Here is a 16,553-nt window from a genome sequence, read left to right as displayed (position 1 = left end):
TGGTTATTTAATTTGTGGCTTTTTTGTTAATTCAGAATGTTGTTGATTTTTATTTATTCTTAAATAAAATTTGAGCGCGCAGAATTGATTGATCTTGCTTGATAGGATTAATCCATTATGTTGTCCCAGTGCGATTCTTGTTATTTGTAATTTCTCTTTCTGACTCGTAGGGTCGCTCTTTACTAGCAAAGCTCTGTGGATGCACGAACTGGCGTTCTCTCCACCCCTTGATTATTACGTGCCTTTCAATGCTGTAGATAGAAAACCGTCGACGACGCTAAATAGGTATAACACTTAATGTTGTAACATTTCTTCTTTTTCCTTGGAGGATCAATCATACATTTTCTGCAGTTTTATTTTTTTATATACTTGCGCAGTTCTATTTAAGTGCTTTGGCTGAAAAATGCGAGTGAAATGTATCTCCGTTGTTGGATTTGGTCTGAGCTTTTGTTCCTTCGTCATTTTGGTCCATAGAACGTTTGGAGATGTAAGTTATTCTTTTCCAGAAGAGATGAAAAGCGGATCTGTGGTTGGAAATGTAGCCAAAGATCTCGGACTCGATGTGAAGGCACTGTTCGCACGCAAGGCCCGCGTTGACGCTGAAGGTAAACGAAAACGATACTGTAACATTAATCAGAATACCGGAGAACTGATTGTGGCAGAGAGGATTGACAGAGAGGCGCTGTGTGGTAAGAAGCCCTCGTGCGTCATAACACAGGAGCTTGTGCTGGAGAATCCTTTAGAATTACACAAAGTAATCTTAAATATTGAAGACGTTAATGACAATTCACCACGCTTTGAAACGGATGTGATTGGAATCGAAATAGCAGAGTCTACGTCTAAGGGTGCCATATTTCTGTTAGATGAAGCCGTCGATGCTGATATTGGAAAGAATTCGGTTCAGTTATACTCGCTGCAAACGAATGCACATTTCGCTTTGAATATACAGTCAAACATGGACGGTGGGAAATATAGTGAGCTGGTATTACAAAAAGAATTAGATCGCGAAAAGCAGCAGAAGGTAACGTTCGTTCTTACTGCAATAGACGGTGGGACTCCGCCGAGATCAGGTAGTGTAGTCATAGACGTTACTGTACTGGATGCTAATGATAACGCCCCAGTGTTTAGTCAGTCCGTCTATAAAGTCAGTCTGCCTGAAAATTCACCAGTAGGTACTGTAGTGATTACAGTGAGCGCTAGTGACGCTGACGAGGGACAAAATGGAAAAGTAACTTATGCACTAGGCCACGTGTCTGAGAGAGTTGACGAATTGTTTTCTCTAGATGGAGATAATGGAAAAATTGCAGTGAAAGGTTCTATTGACTTTGAAGAAGACACATCATTTGAATTAAAAATATTAGCAACGGACGGATCTGGTTTAAAGTCTTACTGTAAAGTAGTAATAGACATTACTGATGTAAATGACAATGCTCCTGTGATAGTCCTTAAATCTCTGAAGAGTCCGCTTCCTGAGAATGCCCAACCAGGCACACAGGTGGGCATCATTAATGTGCAGGACAGAGACTCTGAGAATAACCAACAGGTTCACTGCTCAATTCAGCAAAATATTCCATTTCAGTTCGTCCTGTCGATTAAAAATTATTATTCTCTAGAGGTCGCAGGAGAATTGGACCGTGAAGTAGTGCCTGATTATAACATTACAATTACTGCTACTGATGAGGGCTCACCACCTTTGTCGTCCTCTAAAACTATTTATCTCTCAATAGCTGATGTGAATGATAATGCACCTGCATTTCAGGAGCATATTTACAGCGCCCATGTGAAAGAAAATAACAAACCAGGATCCGCTGTGTGTACAGTAGCAGCAACAGACCCAGACTGGAGACAGAACGGTACTGTAGTTTATTCTCTGTTTCCCTCTGATGTCAATGGAGCTCCGGTTACATCTTTTTTATCCATTAATGGAGACACGGGAGTTATTCATGCCGTGAGGTCTTTTGATTATGAGCAGTTTAAAAGTTTTAAAGTGCTCGTCTTGGCCAGAGACAACGGTTCTCCTCCTCTGAGAAGTAACGTGACCGTGAGCGTTTTCATCATGGATGAGAATGATAACTCTCCTCAGATATTATATCCCTCTCCGGACGGAAACTCTTTTATGACCGAAATGGTGCCTAAAACATTACAAGCGGGCTCCCTCGTTTCCAAGGTGATTGCAGTGGACGCAGACTGCGGGCAGAATGCGTGGCTCTCTTATCATATATTGAAAGCCACCGACCAAGGACTTTTCACGATCGGTGTCCACAGCGGTGAAATAAAGATGCAACGGGATCTATCTGAATCCGATAACATGAAGCAAAATCTCGTTGTTTCGGTTAGAGATAACGGACAGCCCTCTCTGTCTGCGACATGTATAATGTATTTAATCATTTCAGATAATTTAGCTGAAGTCCCAGAACTGAAAGATATGTCTCACGACGAGAGTAACACGAGACTAACCTTCTATTTAGTCGTTGCACTAGTGAGCGTTTCAACGTTCTTCCTCGTGTTCATCATCATTATCATGGCTGTGAGGTTTTGCCGCAAGAGGAAGCCCAGACTAATGTTTGATGGAGCTGTCACCATTCCCAGCACGTATCTCCCTCCAAATTACGCAGATGTGGAGGGTACCGGAACTCTCCACAGCAACTTCAATTATGACGCATACCTAACTGCAGGCTCACGCACAAGTGATTTCAAGTTTGTCACGTCCTACAACGAGGAAACGCTGCCTGCTGACGTGACTATGAACAAGTCTCAAACACCTATCAGTGACTTTGTGGGGCTTCGTAATGCAACAAATGACGTTCAGGTATGGTTCTTTATTTTTACCAGTAATATTTTTCATATTTATTATGTTACGCTACCTCACATGTAAAGCCAGATTTGAAAATGGATTTGTTATGTTTCTGACGAAACTGTTGGCTTATAGTTTGCTGTTGCTGAATCATCTTGATCATAATTTTGGTGTCATATTTTACATTCTTATTCGTGGCTTATACATTCTACCCTTTTTCATAACATCTGCAAAAATAGTTTCCGTCTTCTTATCGATTTTCATCTATGTACGTTAGTCACGGCTGAAATACATTTAGTCATAGTAGACAGTAAGCATTTTTGCGCGCTTTCAACAAGATAATTGCTAATTGGACATTAGAAAAATCCATGGTGTGGAATTTGATATTTAGTGCTATTTTGGTATTCAAGAATCGCGTTAGGTGAAGTTAGTACATGTGTTTTTTTCAGTATTGCATACTTTTTCCTTGTAGAGACTGTCTGACTCGGCAGTGTTTACGCATTTTACATTTCTGTCTTATATACCGGTCTTAGCTTTTCGCCACAAGGATGCGGGCTAACCAAGCCACTGAGACTGAATTGATTGAGATGATTACTAGAGTAAGAATATTGCACACTACATATGTTTAATATCGTTCATGTAAGTGTATTGTCAGTTCTTTTTGCACTGATGTGTACCCGTTTCTGATATGATCAATTTCGTGACTTTAATCTGATGCATGAATGGAACTGCATTTTGAGAAAAGCGCGCATAATGGCGACAGTTCTTGTTCATGTCCCTTCTAAGTTTCTATCTAACTCCGTGATAACAGTTAGATATAATGATTCTGGCTCGCGCTTATTTGTAATTGTAACCATATTCTGAAAGGATGCTTGTTGCCCACAGTGCTTTGTTAATTTTTCTTTACTTCATTTCATTGCGAGTCGCAATGTATTATTTTACAGCATGTGTGTTTGTTGCCCCAGAATCAGGCGTTTGACGTAATGCATTCAAATACCCAATATATGGCGGGATGCAAAAATCTATGCAGTTAATTTGGCCTCGCGAGGATTCCTTTTTTCCCCCCTTAAATGTATTTAAACTTGGACAATGTCATTTAATCATACTGTCATTTTAAGCGGTAAATTCATTTTGCAACGCACACGTTGAGAACTGTGTTGATGTACACTAGCAACAGCAGACAAGCGTTGGAGATAGAACGTTTATTCCTTGTTGGCCTCTGACGAATTGGACTGCGAGCGTTGATCTCAGCCTGCTCTATAATTTTCTCTTTTGGAAGAATAGGGTGGAGGGAGTTGTATGGATGTCTTGAACTTTTATTAATTTTTATGCTTAATACATCTGTTTCTAGAGCCGAAACACTCGAGGTATCCTAGAATCATTATTTATATATGTATTTATTTTTTAAAAAATAAATAAATAATAATAATAATAGGTGCTATATTTTGAGAGTATAAAAAACTATGTATTCGTACTTACTTGAATAGCTTCTGAAGAGTACTTAGTTTTGCTTTCTCCGATGTCTCTTTGTGACTCGTAGTGTCGCTGTTCACCAGCAAAGCTCTGTGGAGACACATTTAACTGCGCTCTCCACCCCCTGTTTATTATGTCACTCTCAGCGCTGTCGATTCTCCTCGTTACAGGAAGCCAACAAAGACGCTCTATATTGTTCCACACTACCACTTCTTCATCTTGGTAGCTGGATCATATATTTTCGACTTTACTTCGTGCACCTGCGGATGTATGCGGCACTGATTCGGCTTGTCTGATTTTGGAAATGGAGTTTAAACGCATCTCGGCTTCTGATTTTTCTCTGAGCTTTTGTTTGGTCCTCGTCGTGGCGCAGAGCGCGATAGGAGATGTGAGTTATTCTTTTCCGGAGGAGATGAAAGGCGGATCTGTGATTGGGAATTTAGCCAAGGATCTTGGACTCAGTCTGAGTAGCCTGTCCGCACGTAAGGCCCGCGTTGATACGGAAGGTAACCAAAAACGTTACTGCGACATTAATCTAAATACCGGAGAACTGACTATTACAGAAAGGATTGACAGAGAGGGGCTTTGCGGAAAGAAAGCTTCCTGTGTTATCACGCAAGAGCTAGTGCTGGAGAGTCCTTTGGAATTACATCGTATTAGCCTTCATGTACAGGATATTAATGACAATGCTCCGAAATTTAAAAAAGATTTAATTAAACTAGAGATTCGGGAATCGGCTGTCAAAGGTGCCCGATATTTGTTAGATGAGGCTCTTGATGGAGATATAGAAGGGAACACCGTGCAGAACTACGTATTAGAAAATAACGATCATTTTTCTTTGTCTGTTCATACAAATATGGTCGGTGGGAAATATGGAGAATTGGTGCTTGAGAAAGAATTGGATCGTGAGAAACAGCAGGAAGTGTCATTAATTCTTACAGCCGTAGACGGTGGGACTCCACCGAGATCTGGTACTGTAACCATTTACGTTACTGTACTGGATGCTAATGATAACACACCAGTGTTTAGTCAGACCGTCTATACAGTCAGTCTGTCTGAAAATTCACCATTAGGCACCGTAGTGGTTACAGTAAGCGCTACTGATGCAGATGAAGGTGCAAATGGAGAGGTCGCCTATGAGTTTAATAATTTATCTGAGGAATACACAAAAACTTTCTCTCTTGATTCTTCAACGGGAGAAGTTAACGTTATCGGACAAGTTGATTATGAAGAGGAGTCCACATATGACCTTCGCATCCAAGCGACAGACGGGTCGGGGTTAGTTTCTTACTGTAATTTACATATTGAGATTATAGATATAAATGATAATGCGCCTTTCATTATGGTCAAATCGTTGAACAGCCTAATCCCAGAAAATGCGTTACCCGGCACAGAGGTGGGCATCATTAATGTTCAGGACAGAGACTCTGGGAAAAATCGAGAGGTTCGCTGTTCCATTCACCAAAACGTCCCATTTAGACTCATTCCATCAATCAAAAATTATTATTCTCTGGTGACAGCAGGTGAACTGGACCGTGAACAGGTATCAGATTATAACATTACGGTCACTGCTACTGATGAGGGATCTCCACCTTTGTCCTCCGCTAAGATTATTCAGTTGTCTGTGTCTGATGTGAATGATAATCCACCTGTATTTGAGGAGCAGACTTACAGCGCTCATGTGAAAGAAAATAACAAACCAGGCTCCTCTGTATGTACAGTAGCAGCAACAGACCCAGACTGGAGACAGAACGGTACTGTAGTTTATTCTCTGTTTCCCTCTGATGTCAATGGAGCTCCGGTTACATCTTTTTTATCCATTAATGGAGACACGGGAGTTATTCATGCCGTGAGGTCTTTTGATTATGAGCAGTTTAAAAGTTTTAAAGTGCTCGTCTTGGCCAGAGACAACGGTTCTCCTCCTCTGAGAAGTAACGTGACCGTGAGCGTTTTCATCATGGATGAGAATGACAACTCTCCTCAGATATTATATCCCTCTCCGGACGGAAACTCTTTTATGACCGAGATGGTGCCTAAAACAGTGCATGTGGGCTCCCTCGTTTCCAAGGTGATTGCAGTGGACGCGGACTCTGGGCAGAACGCGTGGCTCTCTTATCATATAGTGAAAGCGACCGACCAAGGACTTTTCACGATAAATATCCACAGCGGAGAAATCAGGATGCAACGAGATATATCTGAATCCGATAACATGAAGCAAAATCTCATTGTTTCGGTTAGAGATAACGGACAGCCCTCTCTGTCTGCGACATGTATAATGTATTTAATCATTTCAGATAATTTAGCTGAAGTCCCAGAACTGAAAGATATGTCTCACGACGAGAGTAACACGAGACTAACCTTCTATTTAGTCGTTGCACTAGTGAGCGTTTCAACGTTCTTCCTCGTGTTCATCATCATTATCATGGCTGTGAGGTTTTGCCGCAAGAGGAAGCCCAGACTAATGTTTGATGGAGCTGTCACCATTCCCAGCGCGTATCTCCCTCCAAATTACGCAGATGTGGAGGGTACCGGAACTCTCCACAGCAACTTCAATTATGACGCATACCTAACTGCAGGCTCACGCACAAGTGATTTCAAGTTTGTCACGTCCTACAACGAGGAAACGCTGCCTGCTGACGTGACTATGAACAAGTCTCAAACACCTATCAGTGACTTTGTGGGGCTTCGTAATGCAACAAATGACGTTCAGGTATGGTTCTTTATTTTTACCAGTAATATTTTTCATATTTAATATGTTACGCTACTCCACATGTAAAGCCAGATTTCAAGATGGATTTGTTATGTTTCTGACGAGACTGATGGCTTATTCTTTTCTGTTGCTGAATCACCTTGATCATAATTTTGGTGTCATATTTTACATTCTTATTCGTGGCTTTTACATTCTACCCTTTTTCAAAATATCTGCAAAAATAGTTTCCGTCTTGTTATCGATTTTCATCTATGTACGTTAGTCACGACTGAAATACATTTAGTCGTAGTAGACAGTAAGCATTTTTGCGCGCTTTCAACAAGATAATTGCAAATGGGACAATTAGAAAAAAAACATTGTTGGAATCTGGTATTTAGTGCTATGTTAATATTCAGGAATCATGTTAGGTGTGAAGTTAGCGCGTATTTTTTTGTTTGTTTGTTTGTTTGTTTTTTTCAATCTTACATACTTTTTCCATGTAGAGACTGTCTGACTCGGCAGCGTTTACGCATTTTACATTTCTGTCTTAGCTTTCTGCCACGAGGAACCAGGCTAACCAAGCCACTTAGACTATTTAAGATGAACTATAGTAAGAATATTGTACTATTGCGATCAGTCCCTTCCACCCTCCGTGTTCCGTGTTTTCCCTGTCATGTGTTTAGTTCCATTCCAGTTTCGTTTTCCCCGCCCCTCGTTTGATTTTCTACACCTGTCCCTCGTTTAGTTGGTCGTATTTAAACCCTGCTTTGTACGCTTACTTTTGGCTCTTCATTTGATTGTATGATTTGTGTATGCGTTCATTTTATTGAACGTTTGCATGTTTATTCGTGGTTCCTTACCTTTGTTATAGCCTGATTCCCATGTTTGCTTTCGTGCCTTCGTGTGTTTGTTTAATCATGTTTCCCCGTGCTCTCCGTGCTGGCTCTATGACCCTGGAGTGCCTAAATGACTCTGATTTTGGATTTGCCTATAATAAATCTCACTCTTCTCCGGACATGCGTCCGCCTCCTTACGGCTCAACGTTACAGTACAGTACATATGTTTTAATAGCTTTCTTGTAAGGTTTTTTTTTTTTTGGTCAGTCCTTGTTGTACTGACGTATTCCCGCTTCTGTTTTGACCAATTTCGTGAATTTAATCTGGTGCATGAATGGAACTGCATTTTGAGAAAGGTGTGCATAATGGGGATAGTTTTTCTTGGTTCTAATTTTATTTCTCCGTGCTAACAGTTAGAAATAATGATACTGCAATGCGCGTCTTTGCAATGGTAACCGGATTCTGAAAGGATGATTGTTGCCCACAGGGCTTTTGTTAATTTTTCATTATATGACTTCACTGCGAGTTGAAATGTATTATTTCACAGCATATATGTTTGTTGCGACAAAAGCAGGCTTTTGACCTATTGCGCATTCAAATATCCAAACTACTGCGGGGTTTTTCTCATTCTACAAATGGGTGAAGTTCATTTGGCCTTGCCAGAATCCCCCCCCCCATGTATGTAAACTTGGTAAATTCATTTTGCAACGCACACGTTGAGAACTGTGTTGATGTACACTAGCAACAGCAGACAAGCGTTGGAGATAGAACGTTTATTCTTTGTTGGCCTCTGACGAATTGGACTGCGAGCGTTGATCTCAGCCTGCTCTATAATCTTCTCTTTTGGAAGAATAGGGTGGAGGGAGTTGTATGGATGTCTTGAAATGTTATTTTTATGCGTAATACATCTGTTTCTAGAACCGAAACACTCGACGTTTCCTAGCATCTATTATTATAACAGGTCCTATAATTGTTTAGAGTATTTTTTCGAGTAAAAAACTATGTATTCGTACTTACTTGAATAGCTTCTGAAGAGTACTTAGTTTTGCTTTCTTCGATGTCTCTTTGTGACTCGTAGTGTCGCTGTTCACCAGCAAAGCTCTTTGGAGACACATTTAACTGCGCTCTCCACCCCCTGTTTATTATGTCACTCTCAGCGCTGTCGATTCTCCTCGTTACAGGAAGCCAACAAAGACGCTCTATATTGTTCTACACTACCACTTCATCTTGGTAGCTGGATCATATATTTTCGATTTTACTTCATGCACCTGCGGATGTATGCGGCACTGATTCGGCTTGTCTGACTTTGGAAATGGAGTTTAAACGCATCTCGGCTTCTGATTTTTCTCTGAGCTTTTGTTTGGTCCTCGTCGTGGCGAAGAGCGCGATAGGAGATGTGAGTTATTCTTTTCCGGAGGAGATGAAAGGCGGATCTGTGATTGGGAATTTAGCCAAGGATCTTGGACTCAGTCTGAGTAGCCTGTCCGCACGTAAGGCCCGCGTTGATACGGAAGGTAACCAAAAACGTTACTGCGACATTAATCTAAATACCGGAGAACTGACTATTACAGAAAGGATTGACAGAGAGGGGCTTTGCGGAAAGAAAGCTTCCTGTGTTATCACGCAAGAGCTAGTGCTGGAGAGTCCTTTGGAATTACATCGTATTAGCCTTCATGTACAGGATATTAATGACAATTCTCCGAAATTTAAAAAAGATTTAATTAAACTGGAGATTCAGGAATCGGCTGTCAAAGGTGCCCGATATTTGTTAGATGAGGCTCTCGATGGAGATATAGAAGGGAACACCGTGCAGAACTACGTATTAGAAAATAACGATCATTTTTCTTTGTCTGTTCATACAAATATGGTCGGTGGGAAATATGGAGAATTGGTGCTTGAGAAAGAATTGGATCGTGAGAAACAGCAGGAAGTGTCATTAATTCTTACAGCCGTAGACGGTGGGACTCCACCGAGATCTGGTACTGTAACCATTTACGTTACTGTACTGGATGCTAATGATAACACACCAGTGTTTAGTCAGACCGTCTATACAGTCAGTCTGTCTGAAAATTCACCATTAGGCACCGTAGTGGTTACAGTAAGCGCTACTGATGCAGATGAAGGTGCAAATGGAGAGGTCGCCTATGAGTTTAATAATTTATCTGAGGAATACACAAAAACTTTCTCTCTTGATTCTTCAACGGGAGAAGTTAACGTTATCGGACAAGTTGATTATGAAGAGGAGTCCACATATGACCTTCGCATCCAAGCGACAGACGGGTCGGGGTTAGTTTCTTACTGTAATTTACATATTGAGATTATAGATATAAATGATAATGCGCCTTTCATTATGGTCAAATCGTTGAACAGCCTAATCCCAGAAAATGCGTTACCCGGCACAGAGGTGGGCATCATTAATGTTCAGGACAGAGACTCTGGGAAAAATCGAGAGATTCGCTGTTCCATTCACCAAAACGTCCCATTTAGACTCATTCCATCAATCAAAAATTATTATTCTCTGGTGACAGCAGGTGAACTGGACCGTGAACAGGTATCAGATTATAACATTACGGTCACTGCTACTGATGAGGGATTTCCACCTTTGTCCTCCGCTAAGATTATTCAGTTGTCTGTGTCTGATGTGAATGATAATCCACCTGTATTTGAGGAGCAGACTTACAGCGCTCATGTGAAAGAAAATAACAAACCAGGCTCCTCTGTGTGTACAGTAGCAGCAACAGACCCAGACTGGAGACAGAACGGTACTGTAGTTTATTCTCTGTTTCCCTCTGATGTCAATGGAGCTCCGGTTACATCTTTTTTATCCATTAATGGAGACACGGGAGTTATTCATGCCGTGAGGTCTTTTGATTATGAGCAGTTTAAAAGTTTTAAAGTGCTCGTCTTGGCCAGAGACAACGGTTCTCCTCCTCTGAGAAGTAACGTGACCGTGAGCGTTTTCATCATGGATGAGAATGACAACTCTCCTCAGATATTATATCCCTCTCCGGACGGAAACTCTTTTATGACCGAGATGGTGCCTAAAACAGTGCATGCGGGCTCCCTCGTTTCCAAGGTGATTGCAGTGGACGCGGACTCTGGGCAGAACGCGTGGCTCTCTTATCATATAGTGAAAGCGACCGCCCAAGGACTTTTCACGATCGGTATCCACAGCGGAGAAATCAGGATGCAACGAGATATATCTGAATCTGATAACATGAAGCAAAATCTCGTTGTTTCAGTTAGAGATAACGGACAGCCCTCTCTGTCTGCGACATGTATAATGTATTTAATTATTTCAGATAATTTAGCTGAAGTCCCAGAACTGAAAGATATGTCTCACGACGAGAGTAACACGAGACTAACCTTCTATTTAGTCGTTGCACTAGTGAGCGTTTCAACGTTCTTCCTCGTGTTCATCATCATTATCATGGCTGTGAGGTTTTGCCGCAAGAGGAAGCCCAGACTAATGTTTGATGGAGCTGTCACCATTCCCAGCGCGTATCTCCCTCCAAATTACGCAGATGTGGAGGGTACCGGAACTCTCCACAGCAACTTCAATTATGACGCATACCTAACTGCAGGCTCACGCACAAGTGATTTCAAGTTTGTCACGTCCTACAACGAGGAAACGCTGCCTGCTGACGTGACTATGAACAAGTCTCAAACACCTATCAGTGACTTTGTGGGGCTTCGTAATGCAACAAATGACGTTCAGGTATGGTTCTTTATTTTTACCAGTAATATTTTTCATATTTAATATGTTACGCTACTCCACATGTAAAGCCAGATTTCAAGATGGATTTGTTATGTTTCTGACGAGACTGATGGCTTATTCTTTGCTGTTGCTGAATCACCTTGATCATAATTTTGGTGTCATATTTTACATTCTTATTCGTGGCTTTTACATTCTACCCTTTTTCAAAATATCTGCAAAAATAGTTTCCGTCTTGTTATCGATTTTCATCTATGTACGTTAGTCACGACTGAAATACATTTAGTCGTAGTAGATAGTAAGCATTTTTGCGCGCTTTCAACAAGATAATTGCTAATGGGACAATTAGAAAAAAAAAACATTGTTGGAATCTGTTATTTAGTGCTATGTTAATATTCAGGAATCGCGTTAGGTGTGAAGTTAGCGCGTATGTTTTGTTTTGTTTTCTTTTTCTTTTTTCAATCTTACATACTTTTTCCATGTAGAGACTGTCTGACTCGGCAGCGTTTACGCATTTTACATTTCTGTTTTAGCTTTCTGCCACGAGGAAGCAGGTTAACCAGGTCACTTAGACTAGATTATTTAAGATGAACTATAGTAAGAATATTGTACAGTACATATGTACATATCTTGTAAGATTATTATTTTTTTGGCCAGTCCTTGTTGTACTGACGTGTACCCGCTTCTGGTTTGACCAATCTCGTGAATTTAATCTGATGCATGAATGGAACTGCATTTTGAGAAAAGTGTGCATAATGGGGATAGTTCTTCTTGGTTGTAATTTTCTTTCTCCGTGCTAACAGTTAGAAATAATGATACTGGCATTCACTTCTTTGCATTGGTAACCAGATTCTGAAAGGCTGATTGTTGCCCACAGTGCTTTTGTTAATTTTTTGTTAACTCCTGTTTGGAGACACAGGAGTTATTCATCAATATTTATGAGCAGTGATGTAAACTTGAGCGCCACAGATGAAGGGCAGAATGGCGAAATCACGTATGCGCTAATGATAACGCTCCAGTGTTTAGTCAGTCCGTCTATAAAGTCAGTCTGCCGGAAAATTCACCGTTAGATACAGTAGTGGTTTACGTGAGCGCGACAGACGCAGATGAAGGGCAGAATGGCGAAGTCACGTATGCATTAGGCCACGTCTCTGAGGAAGGTAAGAAATTATTTTCGCTCAGTCGTAAAACGGGAGCAATTACAACTACTGGGCCAATAGATTATGAAGATGGTCATTATATGAGTTAAGAGTACTGGCAAAAGATGGTGCAGGTCTAACCTCATACTCCAAAGTAATTATAGAAATTACAGATGTAAATGACAATGCTCCTGTAATAGTGCTCAAATCTTTGAAGAGTCCGCTTCCTGAGAATGCCCAACCAGGCACAGAGGTGGGCATCATTAATGTGCAGGACGGAGACTCTGAGAATAATAGACAGGTCCAGTGCAAAATTCAGCAAAATGTTCCTTTTAAACTCATCCCATCGCTCAAAAGCTATTACTCTCTAGTGACGGTCAGTGACTTGGACCGAGAGCTAGTGTCTGATTATAACATTACAGTCACCGCAGTTGATGAGGGCTCTCCACCTTTGTCGTCCTCTAAAACAATTCATCTGTCAATAGCTGATGTCAACGACAACCCACCTGTATTTCAGGAGCATATTTACAGCGCTCATGTGAAAGAAAATAACGAACCAGGCTCCGCTGTGTGTACAGTAGCAGCAACAGACATTATTCTCTGATGTCAATGGAGCTCCGGTTACATCTTTTTTATCCATTAATGGAGACACGGGAGTTATTCATGCCGTGAGGTCTTTTGATTATGAGCAGTTTAGAAGTTTTAAAGTGCTCGTCTTAGCCAGAGACAACAGTTCTCCTCCTCTGAGCAGTAACGTGACCGTGAGCATTTTCATCATGGATGAGAATGACAACTCTCCTCAGATATTATATCCCTCTCCAGACAGAAACTCTTTTATGACCATGATGGTACCTAAAGTGGCGCAGTCAGGTTCAATCATCTCGAAGGTGATTGCTGTGGGCGTGGACTCTGGGCAGAACGCATGGCTGTCGTCCAACATTGTGAAAGTGACAGAACCAGTGATTTCAAGTTTGTCAGTTCCTACAATGAAGATCCGATGTCAGTTGATTTGATTCTGACTAATGCCCAGATCGATAGTGGCAAAGCATTTAGTGTGGAGGCAATAGATTCTACCCAGGTATGAGATGTTTTCTATTATTGACTGTGAATGTTATACAATATTTCATCCATATGTTTGCTTCAGAAAAAAAAAAAAGTATTTTGATAATAGTTACAATTTTATTGGTGTGATAAAAAAAAATTTTTGAGATTTTTTTTCAAAGATTTGCATTGCTTGTCTTTATTATGCACTGTGATCTGCATTGAATACCTTATTATAGATTATCGAGGCAGGATCAGTGGGTCACGTCATCAGTGTATTGCCCTCTTAATTTGTGATCACTTTTTTAAGGATCCAGTAACTCAGAACTCATTTGGTCTCACTTTCTTTTTCATGTTCACCCAGTATTATTGATTGAGGAGTAAATATATGTGTTGTTTTCAAGTTCAGAGGTCTATCAGACATAAATTTATAGGAACATTCTGTGCAAAATAATACATCAGTACCACAGACTGGAACCTATCATAAACAATCATTTCTAGAGATGTGTTGAAATATTGTAGCCCAGGTTGATAACTGAGTTGTTCGTTTGAGCGCCAAGCTTGGCAATTTTATTTCAAACGTTTTATCTCCATTTGTGAAGACATCATCAGCGCAGATTGAACTGCATTGGTCGGTCCGAGTGCTCGCCTTTAAATAGAGTTTTTTTGGGTGATGTAATGCAGCGTTAGCATTGTTATTCAAGTTTTGTGTGTGGTGGGTGGAAATTCTGTTGCGTTGTAGGCTGCCTATTTGCGCTGTGGGGAGCGCAACAGTATTTCCTCTACCAATCTGCCCATATGTCAAGGCAACAACTGCGCTCAATCAGCCAATCAAACAATCCTAAACTAGACCACCTCCCATGAAATGGAGATGAAACGTTTGCAATTAAGTTGCCAAGCTCGGCGTTCAAACAAACAACTCAACAATCATTCCTGACCACAAGTAATTAAGTCTGTTTGCTAACAGAGAGGTATTGTTTTAATGTAATATGTTATATTGAATTCAACTTGGCTGAACATTAACCAGTTTTCTCACAAAATGGAACTGAGTACTAATTGAACTCATACAGCATTTATTAATTGTTCAGGTAGTTGTTCTGAATAGCATCTGCTGGGAGAAATTTGGAGAACAACATGGGCGTAAATTTAACACAAGGTTTTCTGTTGCTGAATAAAGTGCAAAGTGATGGTATAATCAAGTGATAAACTAATCAATAGGATTTAAAGTGAGAACTGATATTTCTTAATTTCTCCATATAAATGTAGGTGTTTTATGTATTTTATAGTCTCTTCCTTTGTGGTCCATGAATCTAAAAAGCCCATTTTGAGTCCTAGGCTCCTGACTTGTATTTTTTCTTAATCTTCCCCAACTTGCTTAAGCACATTTACCTAATTGTTTGTTTGTTTGTTTATATATTTATTTATAAGATCATATAAAAGCAAAGAATATTTACCAGTATTTCTGAAAGTTATTTATTTTTTAACATTTTGTTTTCTGTAGAATGCAGCTCCCATTAGATGAATCAGATTTTTTTGTAGTCTTCTAATGAACCAGTATTTGCTCCATAGAGCGGGTCCCGCCACATGTAAGAATGGGAGCAACAAGCTTGTTGCTGTCCGTGGTGCTGACGTTGCTTTAGCATAATCATTTCATTCAATAGAATTTGTCTGAAATCTGTGAAATGTGGAGCACTGCTAAATGTAGGTTTAAGACGATCGCTGCCTGTTTTGTTGTTCAAGTCATAATATTTAGGAAAACATTTTTTAAAGAAATAGAATAATGTTCTTTGTCTCACTAATGCAACAAAAGGGCCAACTTAACTGGAATTGGTCTGAATTTAAAATGAAGTAGTGCGATTTCTTTTTGCAACTCATTTTTGCTGTTCAGCAGAAACATCGCGTAACATCTTTTCATTTCCACCCTTTGGAAATCCGATCATAGGAGAGAAGGGCAGAGATATGGAGACTAAGACTGGTATTGGTAATTATACATATGTAGACTGGTACTGTACATTGTTCCATTCTTCATCACGTTTTAGGGTTGTGGCTCTTAGAAAAGCTCAAGTAGATCGTGCATTTAAAATGTGCATTAAACCAGTTGATACCTGTGTTCTTAAGTCCAAAACAAAAGTTTCTATACGGGTTGCAGAAATCAATAACAACGCACCTGTAATAATCGCAAAGCTCTGAATAAACCATCCCCGAGTACATCCCCGAGTCCATCCCCGAGTCCATCCCCGAGTCCATCCCCGAGACCATCCATCCCTGAGGGCACATTGAGGGCACATTGAGGGTACAGAGGTTCTGGGGGAAATGGATGACATGTCTGCTGCTCCATTCAGAAAAATACCCAATTTAAATTATTATGCTTTGCTAAACATCAACATCTCTGCTACTGCTACTGCTCTCCACCTTTGTCCTCCACTAAGGTCATTCAGGTGTCTGTAGCTGATGTAGTTAAATGGGAACCCACCCATATTTGAGGAGTTTACATACAGTGCACATGTAAATGAAAATAACAAACTAGACTCTTATGATTGCAACAGATCTTGACTAGAGGAAGAATGGTACTGTACTTTATTCTCTGATGTTAATTGGCTCACCAGTAACTTAATTTGTATATAACAAAAGACACAGCAGAGACCCCTTTACCATCATTTTGAATATGTGCAGATTAGAAGTGCCAAAGTGCTGGTCTTGGAGATTACGGTTCACCTCCACACAGCACTAATGCATTTGTGAGTGTTTTCATCTTGAATGAGAACGAAGACTCCCACCAGACTTTATAGAAGAAAAGCCGTTAATAGCTAAAATGGTGAGAAAAGTTTTACAGGCAAGTTCACTGGTCTCCAAGGTAATCACTATG

At 40.4% G+C, this 16,553-nt stretch overlaps 3 protein-coding genes across 5 annotated transcripts in view; all 3 read left to right on the top strand.

Annotated features, from left to right (window-relative positions):
* Window positions 1–16,553, top strand: part of LOC113577132 (protocadherin gamma-A11-like) — a 119,671-nt gene that overhangs the window by 10,765 nt on the left and 92,353 nt on the right. Inside the window, exon 1 of one of the 3 annotated variants that reach the window (XM_035521394.2) lies at window positions 9,090–11,510. The exons of the other annotated variants lie outside the window; for them this stretch is intronic. Within the exon in view, the coding sequence (XP_035377287.1) occupies window positions 9,105–11,510 (2,406 nt within the window). The 5' untranslated portion in view covers window positions 9,090–9,104. Of the gene's footprint in view, window positions 1–9,089; window positions 11,511–16,553 lie in introns of those variants that run through there. 3 annotated transcript variants of the gene reach the window in all.
* Window positions 267–3,353, top strand: LOC118240715 (protocadherin beta-16-like). Its single transcript, XM_035522498.2, has 2 exons — window positions 267–2,809; window positions 3,267–3,353. Exons 1-2 carry the CDS (start codon window positions 404–406, stop codon window positions 3,351–3,353), a joined length of 2,493 nt encoding a protein of 830 aa, XP_035378391.1. The 5' UTR covers window positions 267–403.
* Window positions 4,446–7,546, top strand: LOC118240714 (protocadherin beta-15-like). Its single transcript, XM_035522493.1, has 2 exons — window positions 4,446–6,977; window positions 7,508–7,546. Exons 1-2 carry the CDS (start codon window positions 4,572–4,574, stop codon window positions 7,544–7,546), a joined length of 2,445 nt encoding a protein of 814 aa, XP_035378386.1. The 5' UTR covers window positions 4,446–4,571.

The sequence above is a fragment of the Electrophorus electricus genome, chromosome 4 (assembly GCF_041902795.1).
Source record: "Electrophorus electricus isolate QZ-2024a chromosome 4, ASM4190279v1, whole genome shotgun sequence".
NCBI classification, from domain to species: domain Eukaryota; kingdom Metazoa; phylum Chordata; class Actinopteri; order Gymnotiformes; family Gymnotidae; genus Electrophorus; species Electrophorus electricus.
This window is presented reverse-complemented; position numbering and strand designations above follow the sequence as displayed.